Source organism: Theropithecus gelada, chromosome X, assembly GCF_003255815.1.
Source record: "Theropithecus gelada isolate Dixy chromosome X, Tgel_1.0, whole genome shotgun sequence".
In the NCBI taxonomy this organism is placed as follows: Eukaryota; Metazoa; Chordata; class Mammalia; order Primates; family Cercopithecidae; genus Theropithecus; species Theropithecus gelada.
In genome coordinates, this window is record NC_037689.1 from 115955126 (window position 1) to 115980178 (window position 25053).

Here is a 25053-nt window from a genome sequence, read left to right on the forward strand (position 1 = left end):
ACCTCCAGTTCTCCCTCCCCCTCTACACACCCTTCCCCATCGGACACACCCTCCTGCTTCGGCTGGTGGCGATCGGAGCTCGGGCCCTCTAGGGGAGGGAGCTGCCGCCGCCGACGCGGTGGGGCAGGACAGCGAGCGGGCGAAGCGAGCGAGAAAAGGAGGGAAGGAGAGAACGAGGGAGGAGCAGCGGGTGGGAGGTGGGAGGGAGGAGCAGCGTGAGCCGCGCCGCCGCCGAGCTGCGATGTGGCTGGCCGGCCGGCGAGTAAACAGAGGGAGCAGCAGCGGCCGCGGCCGCCGCGGGCCGGGGCAGTGAGTCCGCCCGCTCGTCCGCCAGCCGAGGTCGGCCAGCCCGCCGAGACTCGCCCGCTGCCGCTGCCATGGCCGAAGTGCGCAAATTCACCAAACGGCTCAGCAAGCCTGGCACGGCGGCTGAGCTCCGGCAGAGCGTGTCTGAGGCCGTGCGGGGCTCCGTGGTGCTGGTGAGTGGCCGGGGGACGGGGCATCCCGGGGGACGCGCTCCAGGCGGGAGCGACGCGGGAAGGGGCAGGAACGGCGCCAGTGCGGCCGCCCGGTGCGCCGCGCGCTCTCTTTCTCCGCTCCAGTAAGTTTTCGCACCGGTAGCCGCCGGCCGGGGTCCGAGTCCCAGGCGCCCGCTGACAGCGCTCCGGCCGCCCGGCACGGCGGAGGCGTGCGCCGGGATGGAAGCGGACTATCAAAGCCGGGCTCGGACGGCTGCGGAGGAGGCGGAGGGGGAGGCGGGGGCTCCCACCCGGTGTCGGGGCCGGGGGTGTGAGCTAAAGAGCTGACCTCACGCTGCTCTGGACTCCGCACAAAGAGCCGGGGATAGGGGCAGAACGAGATCCCGATCGCCTCCTGCAAGCACCTGAGGCAGCCTAGGCGGAAGGATGCGATGAGCGTTTGGCACACACACTCTCGCGCGCACACACACACACACACCGTGTACACAAAAAAGAACCCCACCCAGAAAGCCCCGGGCGCCCAAGCTCGGGCGGGCGGTGAGAACAGAGGAAGCAGAGCGACTTCCTCCTGCAACTGGGGAGAGAGAGGGTGGCGATGGGTTTTGAAGGGGTGCTGCTGCGGAGGGAGGGCATTAGAAACAACGGGGTTCCGCGACAGAGTGGGCGCGGGTCATCTACCGCAGGGAGAGGGTGTCCCTCGGGGACCCGCGAGCGCTCCAGAGGCAAGGGGAAGGTGCCGTGGGGATTTGGGGGGAGACTGGGTGTGTCAGTCCAGGGATGGAGGACCTGGGGTCAGAGCTCCACAGCTCGGTACTGGGGGATGGGGATTCGAAAGCGCGCTGACTCCCTGGGAACCCTCCCAGAGCACCCTCAGCCTTACCCGGATTGTCTGACTCCGGAGAAAGGCGAAAGGGTGCTAACGGGCACTTGCCCCTTCTCTTGTTTTCAAGAGTCTTACTCGTTGCCAGTTTCCTGGACAAGCGAACAAACCCTGAATAAGATATCGGACTGATTAATTTGTGTTTGTTTTGTTACTTTGTTTTTTGTTGTTGTTTTTGTTTTTGTTTGTTTTTGTCTCCCTCAGCTCCATTTTACAGCGAGTCGTTTACTGTGTTTAAGTTTCACCGTTTAAGAGAGGGCTCTTTTTGTTAAAACAACTTGTCATCGGAAGGGAACTTCACAGCTTTTCCTTGTAATTTTTCTGTTGATCTTGTAGAATCAGCAATAAAACCCAACATTAAAGGGAGGCCAGGGGCTTGATCCCAACAGTGGAGAAAGTTGACATTGGTGGGAGTTCTGGAGGAGAATCAAAGGTAAACTATGTACCTTTGAGATAAAGATCTGATCCCTAATAGCTACAACTGTGCAACCCTAAATGACTTTAAAGAAATCTCTTTATTGTGGCTGGACCCTTGAAAGTTTAATTCTGCTGTTTAGTGGGGCTAAATCCAGACCTTTAATGTTATTTTAATGGACTTGGCTTATTGTGTGTTTCAGTCTGATTTTGGAGTGAGGACCTGTTGAGGTCAGATTGGAGCCTTGCCTGTCACCACAGCCAGTTAAGAGAGGAAGGCAAGCTGTGTGTGCAGAGCATTTATACCAGGGCTCTCATCTTGGGCGATTGTTAACAAGTGATTCAATCTACCTAGCAGAGAACACTTTCCTAAATTAGGAGGAAAAAACAAAAACAAAACAACAACAACAACAATAAAACTTCCTTGAGCAGGGTTGGCGGCCTTCTACCACAACACGCGAAGAAAGTCGTAGGTAGACAGATTTCTCAAGAGAATAAATGGGACTAAGAAAACTTCCACTGGGATTTGATCAGCGCTTGACCTGCCACCCTAGCAGCAAAAAGTTAACATTAGCGTTCTTTCCCATGTTTTTAGGTTTTCAAAAGAATTTTGTGCATTGCAGATTCAGCGGCTCCTTCCTAACCATTGATTCTATGGCAAAGCAGAAAAAAACTGTTACTGGCAGAAGTCTCTTCTAGGAGACACTGGCAGTGGCCATGGTTCCCTTGTCAGCCCAGCTTACTTGGGACCAAGGCCATTGATTTTTACCGTTTACACCAGGCAATGCAGAGGAATATTTACTCATTACTCTAGTATGTGAAACATTGAGATTTTGGGAGTGAGGCAGAACAGATTCTAGTAATCTAACTCAATGAATATCTATTGAGCCCTTACAATGTGCCAGATACAATGCTAGATGCTCTATAATTATGAGAATGCAAATGATCTTTTTCTTCATTTGTTTTCATTAGTTACAATCTGGGTTGGTTGTGTGTATGGGAATGTCTTTGTCAATAGGACACCCAGATTATGCACACAAATCAACTTTAGATTCTTCATAGAGCCTTAGCGAATGCTATTTGTAAGCAGTTTAGTCAATGAAAAAATAAGGAAATAGTTCTTACATGGAGTGTATGCTCCTAAATGACTCTCTCTCACAAAGAGCTGTTAACCAAAGTTAGTAAAACCACGAGTGGCTGGAGAGTGAGGGGACCATGTTGCAGCTGCTGCCATAACTTCTGATTCTTTTAAGGGACAGCTGAGGTAGGATTTACACTTGTGCTATAAACCCAAGATACTCACGTTGGGGCTTCAATATGAGATAGAGCCATTACCGCAGCAAGTCAAGCTTTCCTCTCGTGTATCTCTTGTTAGAACGTGGAAAACCCACCAAGCTGTACAAATATACAATATTTCCTGTTTAGGTTTTTTTTTTTTTTTTAAGGATTTTAGGATTACACCCTTATTGGCCCATTGCTAATTTCATTCAGTTTTCCTCACTGTTCGAAAAATTCAGAAGGCTGGGCCTGGGCTATATATATAGCATGTTGTTGCACATTCAAACTGTTACTCAGTTATTAGTACTTCCACGAATGTATTAACTAACTACATAATAAAGCAGACAGAGAGACTGTACCACTGTTACTGCATTTTCCTGTAAGTTCAGCATTTTTACGAAGGTCAGTTTTAACCCAGGGAAAGGGATAATTACAGAATCATCATTGAGAGATTTCTCAAGAGGGGATTGGGGAGAAACATTATAACCTGAGAGTGTCTGTGATTAAGAGAGAAGTGTTTACATATATACATGTTTAAAATGCAGAGTTTTAAATTTTTAAATTGATTTTGTTGTAATTCAGGATGTAGCTACTGGTGCCGCAGGGGAACAAAGGCATTTTGCTAAACATGTTGTATGATGGCTGCCCTTTAGAGAAGCCACTTTATCAGCCTGGAAGAGTCGCCTAGTAGCTGTTTAAATACTGTTTACTGCTGAGCTTACCCTCAATTCCTTGTGCGCCAAAGGATCGGGAAAGAGTTGCTAGATATTAGGGGTTGTAGCCCTTGCAGGCGCCGTAATGCACGCAGCGTCCCCTGGCTGGCATCAGCCAGATTTCGTTCAATAGCTGCAGTAGAGAAAAGCTCTCCAGAAGCTGAGAATGGCTGAAAAGCGTCTGCAGCTGTTGACTCCCGCAACCCGCTGCTCACAACTACTTTAGCATGGAATGTTTGTTATGTTTGCATTTAGGGAAGCACTGAAAACGGAACCACTCCTCTGCTCACTCTTCCCAAGGGAATTTGTGGAAAGTAGGTAATATAGGACAAAACCCACAGCCTCATCTGTAAGGAGGTGAGAACAATACAGAATAAAAGCCGGTTTCAACTTGGGCTTCTTGACCAAGCCTTTCCAGTTCAGAGGCTCTCAGTGAACTAAGCTCTAAATAAACTGAGGGTCAGGAAAGTTAACCAGAGTATTGGCACCTAAACATAAAATAGTCTCGCTACTGGAGGTTAGTAGGGCCCAGAGCAAGCCAGTCCACCAGGATCTGTACAAAAGACCGGTGCAGGTTGCTGTGAAGCCAGAGAGGCCTCCTTGCTGAACCCTTGTTTAAGTACCAAGTAGGAAAATTTGTTTTCTAAGACTAACATGTTAAAAAATTCTCTGGATTGAGTCTTTTTCTATTCTAATCGTCAGTGAACCTTTGTTATTTAAGCTTTCATTGCTTTTTTTTTTTTTTTTAGACGGAGGCTCCCTCTGTTGCCCAGACTGGAGTGCAGTGGTGATCTCCGCTCACTGCAAACTCCACCTCTCGGGTTCACGCCATTCTCCTGCCTCAGCCTCCCGAGTAGCTGGGACTACAGGCGCCCGCCACCTCACCCGGCTAATTTTTTTGTATTTTTAGTAGAGACGGGGTTTCACCGTGATAGCCAGGATGGTCTCTATCTCTTGAGCTCGTGATCCACCCACCTCGGCCTTTCAAAGTGCTGGGATTACAGGCATGAGCCACTTCCCTTGGCCGCACAACCTTTAAATAATATTTTTTTCATTTATCAGTATCTTATTAACATTTTTTGACGTCAATAAATACAAATCTATATAATCATATTTAATGACTGCCTAAATTTTAATTATGGGTGTATCAGAGGTAATTATCATTTATTGTTTGATATTTTGATAATTTTTCTAATTTTGTGCTGTTATAAACATGAACTATAAAGGTAAATAGCTATATGTCTTTCTTTACTTTTAAATTTAAATTAATTAAAAGTAATCATACCCAGGTGTGGTGGCTCACGCCTATAATCTCAGTACTTTGGGAGGCTTAGGCAGGCATATCACCTGAGGACAGGAGTTCGAGACCAGCCTGGCCAACATGACACAACCCCGTCTCTACGTAAAAAAAATACAAAAATTAGCCAAGTGTCATGGTGCGTGCCTGTAGTCCCAGCTATTCAGGAGGCTGAGGCAGGAGAATTGCTTGAACCCAGGAGGTAGAGGTTGCAGTGATCTGAGATCCCATCACTGCACTCCAGCCTAGGCGACAGAGCAAGACTCCGACTCAAAAAAAAGTAATAATAATAATCAGTTTCCAAATTTCACTTGCCACAGTTCAAGTGCTCAATAGCCACATGTGGCTAGTGGCTACTATATTGGACAGTGCAGATATAGAGCATTACCATCAGTACCTGAGTGAATGTCTTTGAGAAGGCATTTTCAAAATTGCCAGATTGTTCCCTTAGGATAAATTCTAGCGGTGGACTTGCTTGCTCAAAGATTACACTGTATACATTTTTAGTATTAAAAATTCCTCTTATGTACTGTTAAATTGCTCTACAGAAAGTAGCTTCAGTTTATTTTTTTACCAGGAGAGTGTGAGGGTGTTCATTTTCTCTCTCCCATGCCAACGCTTGTTAGTAGTATTTTAAAATTTTTTGCAGTTTGATAGGAAATAAATGGTACATCACTGTTCTAATTTGCATTTCTTTGATTACCCTTAAAGTTGAACAGTTTTTCATGTTGATTGGCCTTTCATAGTTCTTCTATTGAGGCTTGAATGAATCTTCTTACAGACTTATTTCCTCATATGTGATTCTTGCAATACAGTCTCCATCCCCCAAGATTCTGTTTTGCTACGTCTGGGGTGGGGCCTGCATCTGTATTCTTTTAAATGACCCCAGGTAATTCTTATGTGCCCAGAAACACTCATCTAGACCATGTGTCCACTCAAGGCAGGAATGTCCTTTCCACCCACCCCTGACAAATGATTATGTAGCTTCTCCTTAAACACCCCTGCCTGTTAGAGGGCTATGTTAGAAAAGGTTCTTGGGTCGAAATTTACTGTGTAAATTTCACCATGGGCTAGACCTAGCTCTGCTGTTGGAGCCACACATGATTGCTTCCTTCCTCTTTCGCATAACAACCTCTCAAATATTTAGAGACAGCCACCATGTCATTTTTAAATTCACTCTTCACAAGGCCAAAGAGGCTTCATTTCTTTCCTTTGTTCCCCTCATGACTTGCTTTCAAGATTCTGCATATCATGGTCATCCTGTTTGGGCTCTTTTCCAAGTTTTCTGTGTCCTACTTTAAGATGTGAGAGACAGAGCATAAGCTAGAGGATCAGATCTGGTCTTGAATCCAACATCTGTCACCTGCCTGAATTGTGAACAGAGGCAAGTAACCTGGTCTCATTTTCCTTATCTGTGAAATGGGGATAAATAGTAGTACCTCCCTTGTGGAGTTCTTGGGAATAACGAAGGTAACATATGGAAAGTTTCTAATGTATAAGTGATTCATGAAGGTTAAAAAAAGAGATCTGGTGAAAAAAAACTAAACAGTATTCCAGAAGGATCTGCCACTGAATATAGTTGGGGAGGGGGCAATGTTTTGTATCAATTCTGGGTGTGAGCCAAGAAGCCAGGGGCTGTGTATGCATTTTTATTCCCAGCCTAGCCCCTCACACAGTGCCTGGAGTGCAGTAGATTCTTAGGTGTTTTGTGAAAATACACTGCCAACCTTGGGTACGATGGACTCATTGTTGGGAGCAGAGCCTGGAGGCCAGGAAATGACTTAAAATACAGTTAATATAGTTCTGGAGAGAGATAACAAAGGCTTTTTTTTTTTTTGAGATGGAGTTTCACTCTTGTCCCCAGGCTGGTTTGCAATGGCACGATCTTGGCTCACTGCAACCTCTGCCTCCTGGGTTCAAGCGATTCTCCTGCCTCAGCCTCCCAAGTAGCTGGGATTACAGGTGCGTGCCACCATGTCCCAGATAATTTCTGTATTTTTAGTAGAGGCAGGGTTTTACCATGTTGGCCAGGCTGGTCTCGAACTCCTGCCCTCAGGTGATCCACCCACCTCGGCCTCCCAAAGTGCCCGGATTATAGGCCTGAGCCACTGTGCCAGGCGAACAAAGGCTTTTAACTGAGGCAATTACAATGGAGATAAGGGAGAAGACATAAGAAATACTGTGCTGAGAAAATCAACAGGATTTGGTGATTCTTAAAAGGGAAGGAGAAGGGGGAGGAAGAAACAGGAAGAGCGGAGGTGGAGTCAAGATAATTTTGAGGTTTCTCAGCTTGGGTGAACTGAAGGAAAAGCAAGTTTGTTGATAGGGGAAGGGAAAAGAAAATGAGCAACTTCTATTTGAGAGGGTTGTCAGGGCAAAGCCAGGTTACAGTTAAGCAAGACGGTGGCTGAGCATATAAGGTTGTCTTTTGGCAACGGACTAGGGTTCTTGAGGGCAGAGGTGGGAAGTGTTCCAAGTGGGTTCAGGAAGGAGAGGAAGAGCCAGGAAAAGGCCAGGGCTGAGTGGACGGAGATGAGATTGTAGGTGAGATTAGCTGATTGAAGAGGTTTGCACCTTTGGGGGTGATTAGGGAAGTGGGAGGCAGGGTGTGGAGAAATGATCTGGAGGCCAGCCCCAGACTTCCAGTTAGAATGGGGATGGGAAGTGAGTTCACTCCTTGGGCAGATCGCACTCTGGGGTGGGTCTGAGCAGCAGTTGCCCTAGAGGAGGAGGGGGTCAATGAGGGGTTGACTTCCTGCTCAGGTGCTCAGGAAGAAGTTAATAGGATAGTTCCTGCTTTTAAGGGAGACTAGAGGTATGCAAATAACCTAGAGGAGATAGAAGCCAGATAGGAGGCCAGTGGTCAGTGGTTTCCCAGTCTTCACCCCATCTCCTACCCCCACCCCAACCCCCAGTGCTCTCTCTTGAGATCCTTAACATTTTTCAAGACTTTTGTCCTTTTTGGGTTTGACAAGGTTAAATAGGCCTTTACTAATGAACATTGTTCTGTCTGTGGCATTTCCCACATTTATTTGACCACAGACCCTGCTCCGCTTCCCCGGCTTTTTATGGAAAGTGGAGAGCAAATGGTAATGTCTAACAGGCTGAGAAATTCCTATATAGTGTGCCTGTGTAACTAACTCATCTTGGCATTCTCTTACTTGACCTCTGTGGATTGCAAGCAGTGGTTGCTACTTTCCCATGCTCCACTTCAAGAACCACCCTTGCTGTTCAGTTCAGAGGAGTAATTCACCTGATTGTGCTTTCTCTTGAGCTGTAGAACTGTCAGCAAGGCATGTTGAAAGTTTATTAGTCTTTTTAAAGAATTTGTTTATCATGGAAGGGGAGGCCAAAACTACATGAGGGTATAGCGCGAGCCATTTCTTCTTTTCTGTAAATCCTAAGGGTACTTAGAATACGTTTCTCTTTGAGATTTACACCTCTTGGTTTAATTTTTATCAGACATGCAGAGGAGTTGGTGGGTAACATTAGCCTGCCATTTATATCAGCCTACAGCCAGATGCCTTTTTGATTCCTTGCAGGACCCCACCCTGGACGCTCCCAGAGCAGTAGCTTGAATGGAGCAAAGAGACGGCCTCAGTTAGCTGCCATTGCCTGTAAGCTTGTGCTTCAGAGCAAAGTGGTTAAGAGAGTAGGCTCTGGAAGCATGCTGCCCAGGTTCATAGTTCAGCCGCAGATGACCTTGGGCCAATTATTTAACCTTCCTGGGCAGTGGTCACCCCCTCAGGAGCTTGTTGAAAGGCTTGAATGAGTTATTTTTGTTTGTTTGTTTTGTTTTGTTTTTTGAAACGGGGTCTCTCTCTGTCACCCAGGCTGGAGTGCAGGGACACAAACTTGGTTCACTGTAACCTCCGCCTTCTGGGTTCAAGCGATCCTTCCACCTCAACCTCCCTAGTAGCTGGGACTACAGGTGTGCACCACCACTGCCCGGCTAATTTTTGTGTTTTTAGTATAGAGACAGGGTTTCACCATGTTGATCAGGTTGGTCTCGAACTCCTGACCTCAAAAGATCTGCTTGCCTCGGACTCCCAAAGTGCTGGGATTACAGGCGTGAGATACCATGCCCAGCCTTGAATGAGTTATTATAGTATTAATGTATAATATTGAAAGCACTTCGAGCGGGGTTTGGCAATTGTTAAGTACTGGTGACTGCTGGCTCACATTATCATCCCCAGGCTTTATGGTGGGCAAGAGACGTCTTTTGTGTATGTATTACAAGTCAGCAGACAGAAAAGTTAACTGGAAGAGAGGAAGCAGATACCCTTGCTTTTTCTTGCTCCAGATGATGCCCCAAAGGGGTGAGCCACATGGCTGAGCCAAGAATCATACCCTTCGTGGAAGAACAAGCTGGCAGACCCCTCTGCAGGAGGTTCTTGCCAATACCCGTTCCAGTCTGACTTAGTCATACCGAAAAGCGTAGTGGATGGGAGCAAGGGTTCTGGGTTTTTGGCATTTTCCACCTTCACACCAGTTTAATGAGTGAGTGGGAAGGCTGGTCCTCAAGTGGGGAGAAGCGCTCTGTCCTGTGCCTGGGCCGGAAGGCTCTCCAGACTGGGGAAACTGTACCTGTGGCCTTTGGCAGAAGCACTTACCTTTATGCCAGCCTGTTCAGTGTGATTTATGCAAAGGGGTGAATAGAAGAGAATTGAGATCTGTGTGGAAAAACAGAGCTTGGATATGCCTACCTTTCCCTTTCAAACCTTCACTGACGCCAGGCACGTTAGCTTACACCTGTAATCCCAGCCCTTTGGGAGGCTGAGCTGGGAGGATTGCTTGAGCCTGGGAGTTCCAGGCCAGCCTGGGAAATACAGGGAGACCCCCATCTTTACAGAATTAAAACAAAAATGAGCCAGGCATGGTGGCACATGCATGTAGTCCAGCTACCTGAGAGACTGAAGTGGGAGGATTCCTTCAGCCCAGGAGTTCGAGGCTGTAGTGAGCCTTGATTGTGCCACTGTACTCCAACTTGGGTGGCAGACTGAGACGCTGTCTCAAAACAAAACAAAACAAAACAAACAAAAAAAACCCAAAAACCCAAAAACCTTTATTGATATCAGTTTCACTCTTAATCCTCACATTTAATAGTAAAGTGAATATTGAAATTCAAATACATTTTTAAAATTCTATTTTGGGGCTGAGCGCTTTGGCTCACACCTGTAATCCCAGCACTTTGGGAGGCCGAGGCGGGTGGATCACTTGAGGTCAGGAGTTTGAGACCAGCCTGGCCAACATGGTGAAACCCTGTCTCTACCAAAAATATAAAAATTAGCTGGGCATGGTGGTGCATGCCTGTAATCCCAGCTACTTGGGAGGCTGAGGCATGAGAATCGCTTGAACCTGGGAGGCAGAGGTTGCAGTGAGCTGAGATCATGCCACTGCACTCCAGCCTGGGTGACAGAGGGAGACTGTCTGAAAAAAAACAGAACAAAAAAATTATATTTCAGAAACATACTTTTTAATAGGAAACTTTAAAACTTAAAGCTCTCTTGAGAAATTATGCCTTTATATTGGGCTATTCTGGTTTTGTGGTAGCAGGATAAGTTCTGTTAAGGATAGTGTGTGGCTGGGCATGATGGCTAGTGCCTAAAATCCCAGCATTTTGGCAGACTGAGGTAGGAGGATTGTTTGAGGCCAAGAGTTCAAGACCAGCCTGGGCAACAGAGTGAGACCCCCATCTCTACAAAAAAATAAAAAGAATACTGCGCACTGGTTCCTAGCAGAGTCAATACAGTGGAAAACATGCCGACTGCTCCAGCTCCACGTGGTTCATCTTTTGTCTGTGTACAGCCTTGCACAATCGTGCCTAAATTTGCTATTAATGATTTCCTGCCATTCTTCTCCACTTTTATTGCCTATTGAGTTTATTGTTCATGGGAAGTTATGTGCTTTTGCCTTTTTTGACTTCTGTTGGATTGTGTATATGTTTCAAGCTGCTAAGAAATGTTAGAAGATATTCTGATACTTCAGCTTTCCCATCGCATTGCTTTCCCTAATGACTGGAAATATTTTTTTTTTTTTTTTTTGAGACGGAGTCTTGCTCTGTCACCCAGGCTGGAGTGCAGTGGCTGGATCTCAGCTCACTGCAAGCTCCACCTCCCGGGTTTACGCCATTCTCCTGCCTCAGCCTCCCGAGTAGCTGGGACTACAGGCGCCCGCCACCTCGCCCAGCTAGTTTTTTGTATTTTTTAGTAGAGATGGGGTTTCACCGTGTTAGCCAGGATGGTCTTGATCTCCTGACCTCGTGATCCACCCGTCTCGGCCTCCCAAAGTGCTGGGATTACAGGCTTGAGCCACCGCGCCCGGCCAACTGGAAATATTTTACTGGGTAAGATTTAACTGAGAAGTCAAGTGTTCTTCCAAGTCTCTGAGACAGAACATCTTTATTTGAAGTGTTTCGGTGAAGTGTGTCAGAAGGCTGGGGAATTCTTTTGTATAAGACTTCTTTTTTTTTTTTTTTTTTTCCCTGGAGACAGAGTCTTGCTCTGTCACCCAGGCTGGAGTACAGTGGTGCAGTCACAGCTTACTGCAACCTCCACCTCCTGCGTTCAAGCGATCCTCCTGCTTCAGCCTCCCAAGTAGCTGGGATTACAGGAGCCCATCACCGTGCCCGGCTAATTTTTGTATTTTTAGTAGAGACGGGGTTTCACCATGTTGGCCACGCTGGTCTCGAACTCCTGACCTCAGGTGATCCATCCACCATGGCCTCCCAAGGTGCTGGAATTACAGGCATGAGCCACCGTGCCCAGCCCATTTTTTAAATGATGACAAGACCTTGAGATTTTTTATAGCCGAAATCTTAAGAAGAGTTAAAAATGCTGTTATATCTATCTGTGACCTCATAGGTCTACAGGTCACTACTAAACACATATCACATAGTCATCACCCCTCTTCTGTAAGTGGGGAAACAGAGGCATGGTTTTCAGTGAGGCAGGCCATGGGTTATTTATATTAATGAAATGACAGAGCAGGTAATAAACTCCAGGTGTCCTGATTCCTTTGGAGTAACCATGTGAAGGAGCACTAGAGGGATGCCAGATTCCACAGTCGATCAGGTGGAGGAAGCTCTTTCTATGTGGTTTTGGTGATGATCTCGCTCTACTGGGAAACAGTGTTTATTTCTAAACAAGCTTAGGTCTTCTTAGTGGGAAAGTAGGAGGTGAGGGCAAAAAAAAAAAAAAAAAAAAGAGGGATGGGGTTGTTATTGAGAAATGTGGGCAAGATCAGTATAGATTTCTCCTTGCCAAAGTAAGCCTAAGGATTTTGAGAACTGTTTGCAATTGGCCATTCTTCCTTACTTTGCTATTTGAATAACTATATGGAAAAAAAATATCCAGAACACTGGCTCTGCAAAAGTACCTGGGATCATTTTCATGGAACTGTTTTTATGATTTTTTTTTCAAGGGGGTGAGTGCTGTCCAAAAATAACAACATATATATTTCTCTCCATGCCTTTTATATTAATAGTTTAGTTTTCCCACTTGAGAAACTGCCAGCTTTATTCCTCGCAGGGCCTGTTGTCACAGTGTTCATGGTGTGAATGGAAGAGTGCTGTTGGCATGGCCAGTTTACTTTCATAGGTGAACACGTTCCTAATGCTTCAGTACATTAAATAGTTTCCTAGAGATCTGAAGGAGGGAATGCCACCTTCCAAGGTACCTACCTTCCCACCAAGAAAGAACTTAAGTCCAAGAAGGTTCTAAATCAACCGGTGCATACATGGAACTGAATCGTTATTTGAAAGCTCACAGGGGCCAGTAGCTCTCGTTGTGTCCAGCCGAGTGTTTATGGCATGCTCTACAGCTTGTGGAGCAAAGAAAGCCCTCCCTGCTAACTTGACCCTGGGGAGACTTGCTCCTCTACTCCTAGTGACCGACATGACCACTTGCAAGGGAACTTGGCCTCCGTCTGTCCCTTCCAAATGATCTGGCAGAATTCTCATCGGGAGAGCCAGAAGAAAATTCCATAAGGCTTCTCGCTTCAGTTCTGTAATAACAAACCCAGCTCCCTCTCCCTGCCTGCCCTGCTTCCTTTGCTCAGTACTGCCCCCGGCTCAGAGACATCCGGGAGTCTCATACTCAGAGCCCAGGTTCTTCAAGTCCATAGGCTGCTGGTTCTGCCCTGCCTTTAGAATCCATTTCCGGTCACTGGATTTGGGTCTTCTTCCTTGCCCCCTTGTGTCATTGTCTCACTCACTATATCTCTGTCTGGGCTCCCCTAGCCTGTCCATAGCTAACCCCCTGCCTCAGTTTTCTGGCTAATGGCTCAGTTCCTCTAGGAGTGAGTTCTTGTCTTGTTGCTGGCCTTCCTGAGGAGGGATGCCTTACCCTCACCAGGACCATATGACTGAACCCAGCACAGTGGAACTGTGGATTGAAGGGGTGAGTTTCTCTCTTTCTTTTTTTTTTTTTTTTTTTCTGGAGACAGTCTTCCCAGGCTGGAGTGCAGTGGCGCAATCTCGGCTCACTGAAACCTCTGCCTCCCGTGTTCAAGTGCTTCTCCTGCCTCAGCCTCCCGAGTAGCTGGGACTACAGGTGTGCACCACCACTCCTGGCTAATTTTTTGTATTTTTAGTAGAGACGGGGTTTTACCATGTTGGTCAGGCTGGTCCCGAACTCCTGACCTCAAGTGTTCCACCTGCCTCGGCCTCCCAAAGTGCTGGGATTATAGGCGTGAGCCACTGCACTTGGCCTGGAGGGGTGAGTTTCTGCTTAGAGAACTCAAAGGAGGCAAAGTGCCTGGGATGATGCAGTCCAGCAAGTGGCCCCGTTGAGGACTGGACTAGCTTTATGGTCTGTTAGTTTCCTATTGCCACTGTAACAAATTGCCACAAACTTAGTATCTTAACACAGATTTATTCCAGTTCTAGAGATCAGAAGGCCAAAATTGTTTCACTGAGCTAAAGCCAAGGTGTCCAAAAAGCCTCACTTCCTCCAGAAGCTGTAGGGGAGAATCCATTGCCTGGTCTCTTCCAGCTTCTAGAGGATGTCCACATTCCTTGGCTCATGGCCCCTTCCTCCATCCTCAAACCAACAATGACTGGTCGAGTCTTTCTCACATCCTATCAGTCTCACACTGCTTCTGTCATTATATCTCCTTCTCTGACACCAACTCTCTTGCCTCCCTCTTTGACTTATAAGGACCTTGGTTCCACCTTGGTAATCTAGGATAATTGCCCCGTCTCCAAACCCTTAATTTAATCATGCCTGCAAAGTCCTCTTTGCCAGGTAAGTTCCACAGATTAAGATGGGACCATCATTGAGGAACCATTACTCTGCTTATCATGCAAGATGTCACCCAAGTTTGAGGAATGATGGAATCCTGGGGTCAGATGGGTTCCCAACACAGGTCCTGACATTACGGTGGAGGAGGAACAGGGATCTGGCAAACAGCCAGGTGCAGAAGTCTTGATAGAATTCAAATGAGGAATCACAATCCCTTTTGCGAATTTTGGCTGAAAGAAAGCAATACAGGTCTGCAGTCTGCAATTTCAATTTGCATGTTTTCTTAAATTCTTCATAACTAAATGTCTTTACCCACACAGGACTCCCTGAGCCTGGAGTTCTTATGGTGGGCACTGCTTTCAGACTTGAGGTGTTTTAGGATACAAGCTGGCCAGACATTTTGTGGGCATTTAGCCAGCTCAGGCCTATGGAATTTTCCACCTTCAGTTAAAGAAAAGAGCAAAAAGGTAGGGATGTGTGGGGGTGTGTGGACGTATGTGTGTGGCGAGGGGGTCAGCGGGGAGGTGTTTAAAAGAGAAAGCAATGGTTTCACATCACATAAAATAACTCTTTGGCGACAAGTCCCAAGATGCCTCTCATATGTCCTGTGTAAAGAGATGCTTTGCCCAGCCTCAAGGTCAAGTTAGACTGGGCATGGTCGTTCTGCATTTTCAAGGTAATCACAGAATCCCTTCCCAGAAATGGCTTTCTAAAACGCATGATTGGAGAAGCAGAAGGAAGGACTGGAAAATGTCTCTGAGTTCTTTCTGGTTTCATGATGATTTCAATTAAAAGAAAAATGGAAACTTCCCCTCTCTACCACATCTAGTCACTGCCATCTTAGAGACACATACCACGAAAGTTTCCTGGCTGGTCACATTTGCATCAGCCCTCCTCACACTGGCCAGTATGATGTCCATGATGGGTCTGATGGCACAGTGCTTTGCTGTCCTGAAGAAGCACTCTACCGTAGATGTGGATTGCATTTCCTATTTTTACATTGGTTCTAATTGGCCACAGCCATATTTCTCCCAGGCCCAGCCTATCTTTTTTCAGGTCTCTGGCTAAGTGACCTGGCTGTAATGCACTGAAAATCGTTATAGAAAAGGTTGGGGAAACTCACAGATTTTGTTTGAAAATCTGTAGAGACAAAATACACATTCACCATCTTCACTTTTCTCATGTTCTATTTTTTCTTTTTTCCTCCCCAATAGGAAAACAATTTCAATTCTCCTTATAAGCCATCTCAGGGTAAATATTCAGATGTTTTCAGTGGGATTGTGTTATATCATTTTTTGAATGTACTTATCTACAATGAATATCTACTACTTATTAAATGTGAAAGGATATTAACTGTAGTACTATTTAAGTCTTTTTTAGAAAATGGTGTTCATTTTCTGTAAATTGTGGGTTTATTCTCTTCAACTGGCTTATTTTATTTTGCTGATTTACTACTTCCTGCTTTGGAGTTTCTCCTTTTCTCTATTGTCTCTCAGCTGAACTTCACTGAGGCTTCTGGGTACTGTGCTGTTAGGTCAACGAGCTTCAAGACAGAGTTGACGCCTAGGAACCCTGAAACCTCTGGGGCTGTGTTATGCAGCAGAAGGAACTAGAAAGGAGGGCGTTGCTGGAGAGTGAGCTAGAGAGAGAGAAAGTTGTGCTGAGCTGTGGAAGATGGGTCCCCTGACTGAGGGAGAAGACAGATACCGTCATTCAGTGCATGCTCAAATCCCAAGGGAAATGCTTGTGAACTGTTGCTTGAAGAGAAGCAGAGAATCTATTTCCGCTTCTTTCTTTCTTTCTTTTTTTTTTTTTTTGAGAAGGAGTCTCACAGTCTCACTCTGTCGCCCAGGCTGGAGTGCAGTGGCGCCATCTTGGCTCACTGCAACCACTGCCTCCGGGATTCAAGCAATTCTCCTGCCTCAGCCTCCTGAGTAGCTGTGACTATAGGTGCACGCCGCCGTGCGTGTATTTTAGTAGAGACAGGGTTTCACTGTGTTGCCCAGGCTGGTCACGAACTCCTGAGCTCAGACAATCCACCTGCCTTGGCCTCCCAAAATGCTGGGATTATAGCGTGAGCCACCATGCCCTGCTCCGCTGATTTCTTTTTAACAGATCAAACCTACTTAGGACAAGGAGGTAGGGGGAATGGTGGAAGGCAAGACCAGGGCTTAATCTCAGGAAACTGAAGGATTAAAAAGGGGCAAAAGGAAGGTATTTTTTTCCATTACAAAGACCAAGAGACCAGAGATTAAAATATTAACAATATTTAATGAGTGCAGCCGTATATTTTTAGATTCAGACAGGAAGAAATCAAGTCCTTTAGAAATTGTGCTTGATAAATGAAACAGTTTTGTCTGGCACCAAAGGGATGAGTAGATACTTATTCAGGGGCTGGAGACAGTACATATACTGTCAACTTGCATAATTCAGTAGTTAAGGAATTGAGAAAATGTTTGTATGCCATTCAGCATATAGGATAGTTGGAACATAGGGAACATCATTCTCCAACTTCAATGGAGATCAGAGACACATGACCATCAGATACCCAGCCAGATTTCTGTTGGGAGCCCAGGGTAGAGGGACTCAGGTGCTAGGTCTGCCTGCCCTCCTTTCTTCTATCCTAGCCTCTACCAGGGTAGAAGGGGAGCAACAGCTCATGCCTCTGCCAGACCCATGTTTCTCAAGGCAGCAAACCCTGCTTGACAGGAATGGTGGCCATAGAGGCTGCCACTCTGAGCCCTTGTGACTTTCTATGAGAGCGGCCCCCACTAGGACTGGCTTCCTCTTACTGACTACATTTTCTTTCTTGCAAGCTACTGTCTTTCCCTTTCCACCTTCTACTATTCTCTAGCTGCTTTCCCCTCATTCTGATTTTCCTCAACTGCTGCTCCTGGTGTTCGCCTCTGCACTGCCACCTACCAGGAAACTCTTCTGTGGATCTGGCTGCCTGATCCAGCCCCTTGGCTTCTCCCTTCTACCATGCCCAGCGAACCGTTCTTTGACTGTGGCCACACTCCTTCTCTCCCCTTCTCATCTTTTTCTCACCTCTTCTTTCTCTCCTCTGTTTGGCTAAAAAGTGTGCTTTGTGGCACAGAGCCATCACTGTGTTTATTTTTTTTTAAACCTTTTCTTTAGCCAAGGATGGAAAATTCCAAAGGCCTGAGCTAGTGATGGCTGGATGCCTTTTCTGGAAATCCAATGGCCTGGGTGCCAAGGGAATGTTGTGGAGCTACACATCTGGCAAGGTTGTCCCCTAAAATGTCCTGGCTTTGGATTTAGTTCCATCTGAAAGAAGGGGAGGATCTATCTGGAATTACGGAATCAGAATGAAGAGTTAGCTAGGTGTGGTGGCACACGCCTGTGGTTCCAGCTGCTCGGGAGGCTGAAGCAGGAGGATCACTTGAACCCACTTCAAGGCTATGGTGAACTATGAGTACACCATTGTACTCCAGCCTGGGTGACAGAGCGAGACCTTGTCTCAAATTTAAAAGAAAAATGAAAAGTTTATGAAATTATGTAATTATAACCCCAGAGCCCAGTTTATGTCACTGTTTTTTTCTGCTGGGTTTAATTGGGAAAGAGTGGCCTTTGACTTAGTAGATCTTTCAAAAGTGAAACCTTTTGCATGAGAGTCAAATAAAGTTCTTGCAGCTCAGTTTAATCATGATTTTGCTTCATTGGGGTTATCATTTGGCAGAGGCCAGGCACACTTCAGAGCACCTGGAGTGGGCCTCGTGGGGGAGCAGCAGCATCCTTCCAGTTGTTACCAGGTGCTGTTGAGTAGGCCTACCCCACCTTCATGTTTCTTGCCCCCTCCCTGGAGAAATAATGATATGGTTTGGCTGTGTCCCAAGCCAAAAATCTCATCTTGAATTGTAATCCCCATAATCCCCACGTCAATGGTGGGAACAGGTGGAGGTAATTGGACCATGGGGGCAGTTTCCCATGTGCTGTTCTGGTGATAGTGAATGAGTCTCACGTGTATCTGATGGTTTTATAAACGTCTGACCTTTGCCCTGCCTGCACTCACTCCATCCTGCCACCCTGTGAAGAGGGTGCCTGCTTCTCCTTTGCCTTCTACCATGATTGTAAGTTTCCTGGGGCCTCCCCATCAATGCTGAACTGTGAGTCAATTAAACCTCTTTCCTTTATAAATTACCCAGTCTCGGACAGTTCTTTATTAGGAGTATGAAAATGGACTAATACGAATAAGTTGGCTAGAGTTTTGTCCACACATCCCTGAGGGCTGAAACAAGTCAGAGTTGACCACCTTGATGGTAAGCAAAAAGTTATTGTCTTGAAAATCTAGAAACTGTGCCATTCTGCTACCTCTTGGGAGGGTGGGGGAGATTAACAAAATACCCAAAACCATAAAAATGCCAACTCTGTCTGCACTGGCTTCACGTTGCCATAAACACCCACATTTCCTAGAGGGGCCTTCATGGCCCTTCATGTCCACCAGTAAGGCCCATCCCACCTTTGAAGTTTCTTCTCCCACCACATCCCTTCCTTTGCCCCGTAGTCTGGCCACATTGAACCATCACACTTTTTCAAACACATTCTATAGTTTCTCACCTACATACCTTTGTGCATGCTGACTCCTCATCCAGGGATGCCCTTACAACCCCTTCCCTGCTAAAGGGAGTCCTATCTGTCCTTCGGGGCTTAGGTCAAATGGCCATCTTCTCCATGGCCACCATATTTGGAGCTAATTGCTCCTTCTGCAGCCTTACAGCCTCTTACTAGTTGCATTGGCTTCCTGTGGCTGCTGTAACAAATTACCATAAATTGGGTGGCCTAAAACAAGTTTGTTCTCTAACAGATCTAGAGGCCAGACGTCTGAAATAAGTATCATTAGGCCTCACTCCTTCAGGAGATTTTAGGAAAGGATCATTTATTGCCTCTTTCAGCTCTGGTAGCTATAAGCATTCCTTGGCTTGTGGTTGCATCACTCCAATCTCTGCCTCTGTGGTCACATTGCCTCCTCTTTGGTCTGTTTCAGATCTCCCGCTGCCTCTTTCTTGTCGAGATACTTGTGATGGCATTTAGGGTCCACCCCAATAATCCAGGATGTGCTCGTCATCTCAAGATCTTTAATTTATTTCATTTTGTTTTGTTTTTTTTGAGATGGAGTTTCGCTCTTGTTGCCCAGGCTGAAGTGCAATGGCATAATCTCAGCTCACTGCAACCACCACCTCTCGAGTTCAAGCGATTCTTCTGCCTCAGCCTCCCGAGTAGCTGGGATTACAGGCATGCACCATCATGCCTGGCTAATTTTGTATTTTTAGTAGAGACGGGGTTTCTCCATGTTGGTCAGGTGGGTCTCGAACTCCTGACCTCAGGTGATCTGCCTGCCTCAGCCTCCCAAAGTGCTGGGATTATAGGCGTGAGCCACCATGCCCAGCCAATTTATTTCACATCTGTAAAGACCCTTTGGCCATATACCATTTGCAGGTTCCAGGGATTAGGATGGGGGGAGGCATTTTTTCAGCCTGTGCATTAGTTCTTAGGTTTTAGACAGGATTGATGTCAGTACTTTCATTTTAAAGAGGGTTGATTTCATTAGGCCTCCTAACAATAGTTGTTGATAGCTTCTCTATTGTATTAGAATGTAAATACCTTAAGGGGCTGGTAGGAGACTAGAAAGCTATTGCTTAGTAGTCAGTGCCAGAGGGCCCCGCAATTCTTCTGACAATCTGTGTTACCTTGGGCAGACTGTTTGACTTTTGGGGGATCTCTTTTGCTCATTGGTAAACATTGGAAGAATAACATGAACATCAATGGGCCTTGCAAAGATGTTTATAATAGCAAAAACACCTAAAAAAGTTCACCTAAATGTTCAAAAGTAAGGATTTGGGCAACTATGTATATATACATTCTTACACCAGAAAACTGTGCAGTCCTTAAAATGACTTTTTTCTTTCTTTCTTTTTTTTTTTGAGATGGAGTCTCGCTCTGTCCCCCAGGCTGGAGTGCAGTGGGGCTATCTCAGCTCACTGCAAGCTCCGCCTCCTGGGTTCATGCCATTCTCCTGCCTCAGCCTCCCGAGTAGCTGGGACTACAGGCGCCCGCCGCCACGCCCGGCTAGTTTTTTGTATTTTTTAGTAGAGACGGGGTTTCACCCTGTTAGCCAGGATAGTCTTGATCTTCTGACCTCGTGATCCACCTGCCTTGGCCTTCCAAAGTGCTGGGATTACAGGCGTGAGCCACTGTGCCCAGCCTCTTCTCTTCTCTTTTTTCTTTCCTTCTTCTTTCTTTCTCTCACCTCCTCTCTCACACTCACTCTGTTGCCCAGGCGGGAGTGCAGCTGCACGATCTTTGCTCACTGCACCCTTCCCCCACTGAGTTCAAGCAGTTCTCCTGCCTCAGCCTCCCTAGTAGCTGGGAGTGCACTACCATGCCCAGTTAATTTTTGTATTTTTAGTAGAGATGGGATTTTGCCATGTTGGCCAGGCTGGTCTCGAACTCCTGACCTCAAATGATCTGCCCACCTCAGCCTCCCAAAGTGCTGGGATTACAGACGTGAGCCACCACACCCGGCTGACATCTATATTTATTATTGACAGTGGTAAAAAATTTACATTATGAAATGGCATGCAAAGTGTGATCCTATTTTTGTAAAATAATACATATATGATATATGTGAATGTACTTACCTAATCGCTCTGTGCCTCATTTTCTTCATCTGTAAAATGTAGATAATGATAGTCCTGACCTCAGAGGGTTGTTGTTGTAAGGTATGAGTAAAATAAGACATTGAAGCATGAAGAACAATGCCCAGCACATACAGAAGCACTAAATAAATGTAGCTATTAGTATTATTGTTATATGCAAAACAACATTCCCAAAGGATATTGTATGTTGATAACATATGTGTATATATAATATATATATGTGTGTATAATATTAAGAGTGCTGGATGGGCACACTGGCTCACACCTGTAATCCTAGTGACTCAGGAGGCTAAGGTAGGAGGATCATGTGAGCCCAGGAGTTCGAGACCAGGCTGGGCAACATAGCCAGACCCCTGTCTCTTAAAATAATAACAATAATAAAATTAGCTGGGCATGGTGGTGCGTGCCTGTAGTCCTAGCTACTTGTGAGTCTGAGGCAAGAGGATTGCTTAAACCCAGGAGTTTGGGGTTACAGTGAGCTATGATCGTGCCACTGCACTCCAGCATGGGTGACAGAGTGCGACCCTGTCTCAAAAAAAGAGAAAAGGCCGGGTGCGGTGACTCACGCCTGTAATCCTAGCACTTTGGGAGGCCGAGGCGGGCAGATCATGAGGTCAGGAGATTGAGACCATCCTGGCTAACACGGTGAAACCCTGTCTCTACTAAAAAATTACAAAAAATTAGCCAGGCATGGTGGCGGGCGCCTGTAGTCCCAGCTACTCGGGAGGCTGAGGCAGGAGAATGGTGTGAACCCAGGAGGTAGAGCTTGCAGTGAGCCGAGATTGCGCCACTGTACTCCAGTCTGGCCGACAGAGTGAGACTCCATCTCAATAAATGAATGAATGAATGAATGAATAAATGAATGAATGAGTGCCTATCTTGGATGGTGGGAATATGTTATGAGGAAATTTTATTTTTGCTTTAAAAACATTTGTTCATTTATTTTACTCTGAACATTATTATTTTTATAAACAGAAAATGTAGCGTTCAAGATAAGAACCATACTTTCAGGATTTCTAGATTTATGTGACACACATGCATGTGCACACACAACATATGGTCTCTATAATTAGCTATTATTATTATTAAGATAATTTTTCCTATAATCCTGCAGCTCCTTGCCTAGTGCTTTGCATATCTCAGATTCTCTACCTGCTAGATCATTAAAATTAGGACGGGCTAGAGATTAGAGACTTTAATTCCCACTTGCTTTTCATTCCTATCTAGTTATTCCCTAAACTTAATGTGTTTTCTTTAAAGCGAAGTGTTGAAGAATATATGTATATATATTCTCTCACACTAGATATTTGCCTGTACATCCACATATATCTATATATTTCATATTATCTTTATAATTTTGGGGAGGCATAACTGCCTACTCTGAATTTTCTGAACTGTAAATTAAGATAGCTGCCATGTTGCATGTGAAATGTGTCTCAGGTTGTTGATACTGGAGTTCTCTTTTGCTGCCATTAAGAAGATGAATCACTAGAGGGACTTAAGTTTCAAGTAAAGCTAATTAATTTGCATTGAAATTGTAAGGATTTCTCGTCATGATTTTTCTGATTTTGAACATACTGAATCTTTGTTCTTTTATTTAAAATAATCTATACCTTTCGTGGATTTAAAAACAAATGTATGGGAGAATTACTTATGAATTATGAGCTTTGAAATGGAAGGTCTTGCCTCTGACATTTAAAACAATTAGATTATGATGCGCATCTTGGTAGGCAGGGGCTCTTTCCCTCTGTACTGTGTGCCTCTTTTTTCTGTCAGCACACACGTCCTTCAGTTCATTTCTTTCTTCCTTCTGTTCTTCTGTCTTCTCTCCACTATATGTCTCTTTTTCTTATAAGATATATAAAAATGATTTGTTATGTTTGGTGTTCTGTGCCTGTAGTCTCAGCTACTCCAGGGAGACCAAGGCGAGAGGATTCCTTGAGCCCAGGAGTTTAAGTCAAGCCTGGGCAACATAGCAAGACCCCCTTCTCTTAAAGAAATGGTTTATTGTATTTAAACTGGGATTTGGATATTTCCTCTTTGTAACTGAAAAAGTAGGGAGAATAAAGGGATGAATAAGTGAAGCAGAGAGGATTTTTAAGGCAGTGAAACTACTCCATATACTACTGCAATGGTGGATACATGCCCTTATATATTTGTCAAACAAAACCCATAGAATGTACAGCACCTAGGGTGAGCCCTAATGTATCCTATGGACTTTGTGTGTTATGATGTGTCAATGCAGGGTCATCGATTGTAACAAATGCACCAATCTGTTGCCTGATGTTGATAGTGGGGGAGGCTGAGCCTGTGTTGGGGCAGGGGGCCCGTGGGAACTGAACTTTCTAATTTCTACTTAATTTTGCTGGGAACCTAAAACTGCTCTGAAAAATAGTCTATTAAAAAAAGTAAGATCTATGAAATTTTTTTTTGTCAGAAAATATCCTAAGTGTATTTCTTTTGCATTTCCGTGGACCTTTAATTTTTCTGCCTGTCAGTAGTCCTAATATTTTTTTTAAAAACCTTTTGTCCCATCTCTGATAGTTTGGAAGCTTACATTCTCAGCTCTCTTGCTGACTTGTTCAGCATAATTATGAAGACTTATAGCAAATGAGAATTGAACACTTTGAAGGCTTTGGATGAAAGGTGTCAGGTAAAAGCAAAGCAATTTTATTGTTAGAGTGGGGGATTCTGAGTCAGAAATGTTAAGGTCAGCCACGCGCGGTGGCTCATGTGTGTAATCCCAGCACTTTTGGAGGCCAAGATGGGCAGATCACTTGAGGTCAGGGGTTCAAGACCAGCCTGGCCAACATGGCGAAACCCCATCTCTACTAAAAATACAAAAAAATTAGCCGGGCATGGTGGTGCACACCTGTAATCCCAGCTACTTGGGTGGCGGAGGCAGGAGAAATGCTTGAACCTGGGAGGTGGAGGTTGCAGTGAGCCACTGCACTCCAGCCTGCGCAACAGAGCTCGACTCTGTCTCAGAAAAGAAAAGAAATGTTAAGGTCTGCTCCTCACTGTGTGACCCTGGAGGCAAGGTGCTGATGAAATGAGTATGTGAACCACCAAAATCATGGTGAAGAGGTACCTGCTAACCAAATTCAGGCTTTGGTGCAGCTGTGTTTCCTCAATGTGGCCCATATGTAAATCAAATTTGGGCAAATCACGTCATTTCACATATACCATGGGAATCTGATTTTTGAATGAACTTTATTGGAATCCTTTGGAAAGGCAAAGCATCCTTTTGTAATGCAAATGACCACCCACTAATTTATATCTTTTTTAAGGCAGGGTTTTGTGAGGTGGGATTTCAGTTTTTGTAACACACTGACACTCCTCTGCCATTTAAAATCAGATTACACCTGGGAGAGAAGGCTCACTCTGGGAAGTTGCATTAACTCCTTCAGACCTGAAGAAGGCATTTAGTCAATTATTGTTTCTGGGAACTAAATAATACCCTTGTCACTCGAAAAATTTAAAATAGCCTCTGTAAGTGGCTCCTCAGTCTCTAAGAGAACATGACTCATTCCTTCTTTGTAACTTGAAAGAAATCCAAGTGTCAGAAGACACCAGGAAATGAACTTGAGTTACACTTCTAAACGTCAGTACTAGAGGTCTTAAATATTAGGAAACCAATATGATATTAGTTTAAAGTTGATGGTTGGAGCCACTATATTAGGATGAAAGGGCAAGGGCTAGACTGGCAGTGCTTTCTAGAATATTCCTTGGGGAAATTCTTGCTGGCAGCATTAAGGCTCCTGAGCTCTGGCTATACTCTGTGTACCATAGACCGTCCTGTTCTTTTGTCCAGAGAGCCCACTCCCTGCTTTTCTAACTGCCCCATGGTTACACATGGCCTCATAATGTTTCTTCTGCCAGCTTAATTTATGGTTGCTTTCCCCTCAAGCAGCCTTTGGATCCATCTTCTGCATATAATCAGTGAAAAGAAATGGAGCATATTAGAAGATGCCTTGCATTAGTGCTGGGAGATAGACTGCATTCCTGTACTTCTTAAAACCCATGTCCTTCATAATACAAGATGGAGCTGTGGAGGGTGAGGTTCTCCGTGT

General features: G+C 45.4%; 1 protein-coding gene across 2 annotated transcripts in view; it reads left to right on the forward strand.

Annotated features, from left to right (window-relative positions):
- Positions 1-230: 230 nt before the first annotated feature.
- The window catches only part of DOCK11 (dedicator of cytokinesis 11), a 188719-nt gene continuing 163896 nt past the window's right edge, over positions 231-25053 (forward strand). For both annotated transcript variants that reach the window (XM_025373267.1, XM_025373266.1), the window contains exon 1: positions 231-479. In XM_025373267.1, the coding sequence (XP_025229052.1) occupies positions 378-479 (102 nt within the window). In that variant the 5' untranslated portion in view covers positions 231-377. The remainder of the gene's footprint in view (positions 480-25053) is intronic.